At 35.8% G+C, this 6,000-nt stretch overlaps 1 protein-coding gene across 2 annotated transcripts; it reads right to left on the bottom strand.

Annotated features, from left to right (window-relative positions):
* Positions 1-454: 454 nt before the first annotated feature.
* LOC143634176 (uncharacterized) lies at positions 455-4,497 on the bottom strand. Of its 2 annotated transcripts, none has more exons than XM_077102333.1 (4): positions 4,021-4,497; positions 2,354-3,142; positions 996-2,125; positions 455-739 (listed from the first exon to the last, which is right to left on the bottom strand). In XM_077102333.1, the coding sequence occupies exons 1-3, from the start codon at positions 4,380-4,382 to the stop codon at positions 1,009-1,011; spliced, it is 2,268 nt and encodes a 755-aa protein (XP_076958448.1). In that variant the 5' UTR covers positions 4,383-4,497; the 3' UTR covers positions 455-739; positions 996-1,008. The 2 variants fall into 2 exon arrangements, with proteins under 2 accessions (XP_076958448.1, XP_076958456.1); XM_077102341.1 differs by having other exon boundaries at positions 992-2,125.
* Between the last annotated feature and the right edge of the window lie 1,503 nt (positions 4,498-6,000).

The following is a 6,000-nucleotide window of genomic DNA, read 5'->3' on the forward strand; positions in this document are numbered from 1 at the left end:
AAACTGAAACCAACCGGTAACCAAACCCACACCTAAAACCAAAAAAATTGATTGGTTAACATTTACAGATAAACCGAAACTTCATTTTGGTTTAGTTTGAACTCAAAAGCTACTCATGCGTATGACCAAGAGATGATGAGTAACGAGTTTTCCAGACTCCTAGTACAATCATTCTTGATGATGGTCACAAAGAGACTACCTGGTCTGAGTTTGTTCGAAGATGACCCCTGGCTTAGCCTTAGTCAGCCAAAGGTACCAATTAGCAAGCCTTGGTTACAATAATAATTTTTTTTTAAAAAAAACTGGTAAGTAAACAACAGATCAAATGATGATCCTTAAAACTATTAACATTTTTTTTGCCTTCATCATCAAACTAAATACAACATGACACTCTCACCTACTCGCAAAATTCTATATATTTAAAGTTTTAAACTATAAAGCATATGGACAAAGCACAACACCTACAATTAAGATCGAACTACCATTATCATTGAACAAACTCACAATCAATCTCATTCATAGATCAAGAAAATTTTTTGCAATACAAGTACATAACATATTGATTACACTCATCAAGTGTGCGCTGCGAATCAGTCTAACTCAAATATATAACTTAAAAGATATAACATAAACAGAACGGTCGGAAACCTTTGGTGCAGAACTTCATCTCGGAAACCGCAATCACCATAAACAAAACGACAAGAAACCTTTAACTGAAACCGCAAGCAGCTAAAATGACCTGAAAAACATACACAGTTAATCAAACCTGTTAAATTATTACACATGTTCTCTTATTTCTGTTTGTTTATTAACTGTTCTTAAAAAAGTGTCTCATAAAACCAAACAAGATTTCAGCTGATAGCAAATGTCCACATTTGACTTTGAAAACATTGCACTTTGCATGCTCAGTCGTGGATTCTTTTACATTTGTAAATTGTAATCCTTCCTGTATAATTGCAGTTTTGACATGTAAATTGAAAGAACATCATACATACAATTGTAGCAGAATTAGTTCCTTGAACGTCCACCATCATACCTTCTGTCACTATCATATCTGCTTCTCTTTGAATGTCTCTCTCTCTCACTATCATATCTGCTTCCGTGCTCTCGGCTATCTTTTTCAAACCTTTTGTACCTCTCATCTTCTTCACTTCTTTTGTGTTTTCTATCACGGCCATATTCTTCATCCTTAACATCCTTTCTACCTTGTAAATGTTTTTCATCTTCATCATCACTAGTTTTACTCTTGTGTTTTAGCTCATTTCTAGGTGGTGCATTCATCATCCGTTCATGATCACCACCCCTTTCCACTCTTTCTTTTTTGTGCCTAACATTTATGTCATCATCATCATCACTACTATCATGCCTCCTTTTTTCGCCTGTTCTGATGTCATCTTTAGATCTTACATCTTTTTTAAACTCTTCACGATCACCATGGTGTTTTCTTCTTCCACCCTTTTCAACTTCGAATTTCTTTTTATGCATATCCTTATCAGATTCTTCAGAATCACTATCATGCCTCCTTGTATCGCGTGTTTTGATCTCCATTTTAGATCTCGAGTCTTTTCTAATCTCTTCACGGTCAACACCAAGTCCCCTTCTTCCACCCCTTTCAACTTCCACCCTCTTTTGATGCATATCTTTATCAGATTCATCATCGCTGCCATGCCTCCTATCGTGTGTTCTCATATCCTCTTTGGATCTAAGATCTTTTTTAAATTCCTCACGGTCAACATTAACTCCCCTTCTTCCACCTCTTTCAAGTTCTGGTTTCTTTTGATGAATGTCCTGATCAGAATATTCGTCATCACTATCATGTCTCCTTCTATCGCTTGTTCTAATGTCGTTTTTAGATTTTACATCCTTTTTTAATTCTTCACGAACAATGTCATGTTTCCCTCTTCCGCCTCTTTCGACCTCCACTTTCTTTTGACGCGTGTTTTTATCAGATTCATCGTCGTCGCTACCTTGTCTCCTTCTATCGCTTGCTCTGATATCATTTCTAGATCTTATGTCTTTTTTAAACTCTTCACGGTCAACATTGACCTTTCTTCTTCCTCCCCTTTCAACTTCCACTTTCTTTTGACCCATGTCTCTATCAGAATCATCATCATCAGTATCATGCCTCCTTCTCCCACCTCTCTCAACTTCCACTTTCTTTACATGTATCTCTTTATCAGATTCGTTATCATCACTATCATGTCTCCTTCTCCCACCCCTTTCAACTTCCGCTTTCTTTAAACGCGCGTCTTTATCAGCATCATCATCACTATCATGTCTCCTCCTTCCACCCCTTACAACTTCCACTTTCTTCACACGTCTCCCTTTCTCAGAATCATCATCACTATCATGCCTCCTTCCACCCCTTTCAACTTCTACTTTCTTTGCACGTGTGTCTTTATCAGATTCATCACTATCATGTCTCCTTCCACCTCTCTCTTTCTCATATCTTGTCTCTCTGTAATCAGACCTTACCGCATCATGCTTCCTACTACCTCCATCCCATCTATCATAAATAGGGCTGGAAACATGTGTGTCTACTTTTCTTTCCATCCCCTTCGGTTTTCTTCGATATGTGTCCCTATCTGACTCATCATCATCTGAATCATGCCTCTTGCTCCTACTAGATGGAAGTTTCTTCCCCTTTAAACTCTTAATGTTAGCTCGTTCATCAGAACCAGAACTCGAATCAGATTCGTATCTCTTCGCATTTCCAACACGTTTTTTTTCATAATCAGAATCATCACTTTCATGTGATTTCTTACCTTTTCTATGCTTACTTGATGACTTTCGCCTGCCTTTTTTTACATCAACATCTGAGTCCGATTCAGATTCAGAATCACTTCTTTCACTACTTCCATCACTATTAGTATCAGTATCTCTGTCACTCCCACTATCTGAAGAAACCGGTTTTCTTTTGCTTGATTTTTTCTTGTAGTTTTTGAGTTCTTCAAGCGCATCTTTACCCACTTTGGTATCTTTTTCTAGTTTACCATCAACTACAGGATCAACTTTTTCTTCATCAGAGACAGGTGCATACTTCTTTATATCCTCTTCATGAACAATTCCAAGAGCATTCTTTAAGGTTTCCATTTGCCTCTGTTTGCGGGCCGCAACTTGATGAGACTGTGTGTCTGAAACCCTGAACAGAATCATAGGTTACAAATCACTCAGAAAACAAAAACAGATGCAATGGTGTAAAGTGTAAACGTAAAACAGAGTAAAAATAATCTAACACAGATTTCAATTCCCAGATAATTATAAAGTTTTTATAAGTATTCGTTGGCAAAGTGCATACAGATACATCTGCTACAATGTGCTTCATGAGAAGAAACTTATTCGAGAATTTGAAAAGGATACTATTGCTTAACCATAAACAATTCCACCATCATCACTAACAATAAGCCAACAACAATAAAACTCTTAACAAAAATAACCAAGAATTTGGGATTATAAGCATGTTGAAGCATGGCATGAGATAACACAACAAAGTAGGTGAAAAACAGAAATCATAGAAAGAAGATGAAAAGAATAGTATTCATGTTGAGAGGACAATTGTTGGCTTTTTCGACGACCTACATGGGACGTTCCACAAAAGCATTATCTAATCATGTTCCTATGATCGAAAGTTCAAAACATATGTCCATCTACAGAAATACACATAACAAAACTACTATAAGAAAAACAAAACATAGAAATTACAAATTATCCCTAAAAACCCATCAGACACATTGTTACAGATTTTCATACAACTTATTCTCTAATGTTCATATCTATACAGAAAAGAGATTTGTGGTTAGCTAACACTCACATATTTCCCTATTACTCACATCCTTTTAACTTTCAAAATCCAACTTATATATGCTAACTATATAATTAATATACAATCTTCTATATTCCAACACCAATTCTTTATCTATTGCAATTAAAACCTAAAGTACTAACCAGCTTCATAACAGATCAATTCAATTCTTCACATACCGCAATTAAAACATAAAAAATAAAAAATTAGAAAACTACTTGTGATCGGAACTCGTGACGATTGCGGTGGCTCCACCGGCATCCTCCGCGGCCATAGCAGCCTCCAAAGTCCTCCGAGCTTCATTCAACCTCTCAGAAATCTCATCCTCCGTGTATCCTTGATCCACAAGCTTATCTTCTAACACAACAAGCTTAAGCTGGATCTGGCGCTTACGGTCGTGTTCAAGGATCTCCTTGTTAGGTTTTCTGGACACGCCGGCGATTCCCTGTCCGGACTCGTACGCGCCGCCGATTGCCGTCGAGAGTCTGTTTGTTTTCGGTTTCACGAAGAACTTGTTCGTCTGGATGTAGCCGTTGGTGCCGGAGCCCCGAGCGGTTTGTAATCCGATTCCGTTGTACATGGTGGTTGATTGGACGGAAGTGAAACCCTAGTTATTACGCCGTGGTGGTTTGACCGGAGAATTTGAAACCCTAACGATGAATTTGGGATTATTAGAAAAAAGAGAGAATATGTGATGGACTGATGGTGATAATATCTGGATAAGGAAATTACGTTTTTATCCTTCTAAGATATTTACGTGGTTTAGAGTAAATTACGTTTGTGTCCTTTTAGTTCACTTGAATAGGTTAACATAATCCATTAATCCTCCAAGCCCAAGCCCAAGGGCACTAAGACTAAACCCGAACTTGAACCCGTAATATACATATGAATATGTAATGGTTTCTATATTTATTTTATTATTTTTTAGAGCCGTAAACGAACCAAGTGTTAAGCGGACAATTCATTTACCGTTTGATAGAAAGTTCGTTTACATTCGATGGTTTGAGTTTGTGACTTTTGTTTATGTTTGACAATGTATGTTTGTTTATGTTCGTTTGTTTATGTTTGGTCAATAAAGATTTTTATGTTTTATGTGTTTTAAATTTTTAGTTTATTATGTCAACTATTTTAAGATAGTTATTATGTCAATTACTTAACCTGATATCTACTTTGGGTAATTACTTCAAAGAAATGTAAGAATGTTGAGTTTTATTTTTTGAATTAGTGTGTGCTTGTTTGTTTGTTTATGAACTTAACAAACAAACAAGAACAAAATCATATCCATAATAAACATACATGAACAAAGGCTCGTTCAATTTTGTTTGATTTGCTTGCGGCCCTATTTATTCTTCTTATGTAACTCATGTCTTTTCATATTTCTATATAAATATGTTTCTTATTTATGTAGTGTCGCTTTTTTTTAATAACGTATATAAGAAAGAGAGATAAAAAAACTAACAAAAAAATATATAAGGATATTAAATCGTCGTAACTTCATTCACGATCCAAGGACATATTGTTATAAAGAGAGTGAGCGACTGAATTTAAACTTTAAAAATGAAGTAATATGGGCAAGCTTTGTGACAATGCTTTTGACAAGTGTGTATATACTTTATGCCTAATCAGTTGATGATTTGATTAAAAGACCAAAGTTTCAAGAGATGATAAGTATAAAATTAAGGACTTCAAGCCCTCACGCCCGATTGGATAATCCACTTATGTTCTTAGGAAAAAAATCTACAAATTTGCTTACATGTTGGATTATTACTAGATATCTCCTTACAAAAAAGTTGAACGTTAAATCAAAACACATTAATAAAACAACACAAGGAGTTGCGGTGTACAAAGAGGAAATATAAACAAGGTTAGTAGGTTACAATTGAAGTATCATCACATCAACACTACACAATGACACCTCTAGATGCTTTAATTCACTAGAAATAGCCTAAAGGATTCACTTTCCACATCTCCCAAATTAAGGTACTCCGTTTTGATCTATGACAAATCCAGTTAAATGATCGCATGTTTATTTCTTCTAAGATCTTCTCCATCGTCCAACTTCGCCTATTGACTACCAAGTCATTCCTAGCATTCCACACTGTCTAGCATGAAGTGTACTGTGTATACGATGACAATACCATTCAACATCTTTCTCTTGCTTTTATATATGACCGCTCCATATATAAATTGTTTCAAAA

Source organism: Bidens hawaiensis, unplaced genomic scaffold (genome assembly GCF_021521415.1).
Source record: "Bidens hawaiensis isolate Kalapana, Puna unplaced genomic scaffold, B.hawaiensis_p1.1 tig00000512_1, whole genome shotgun sequence".
NCBI lineage: Eukaryota > Viridiplantae > Streptophyta > Magnoliopsida > Asterales > Asteraceae > Bidens > Bidens hawaiensis.

Bases quoted from the DNA above. Each gene is read 5' to 3' on its own strand.
- LOC143634176 (XM_077102333.1), bottom strand. From the start codon at position 4,382: ATGTACAACGGAATCGGATTACAAACCGCTCGGGGCTCCGGCACCAAC. The intron at 3,143-4,020 runs GTAGTTTTCTAA...GATTCTGTTCAG, and splicing joins GTCACGAGTTCCGATCACAA to GGTTTCAGACACACAGTCTC. The intron at 2,126-2,353 runs GCATGATAGTGA...TGGGAGAAGGAG, and splicing joins GTTGAAAGGGGTGGAAGGAG to GCATGATACTGATGATGATG.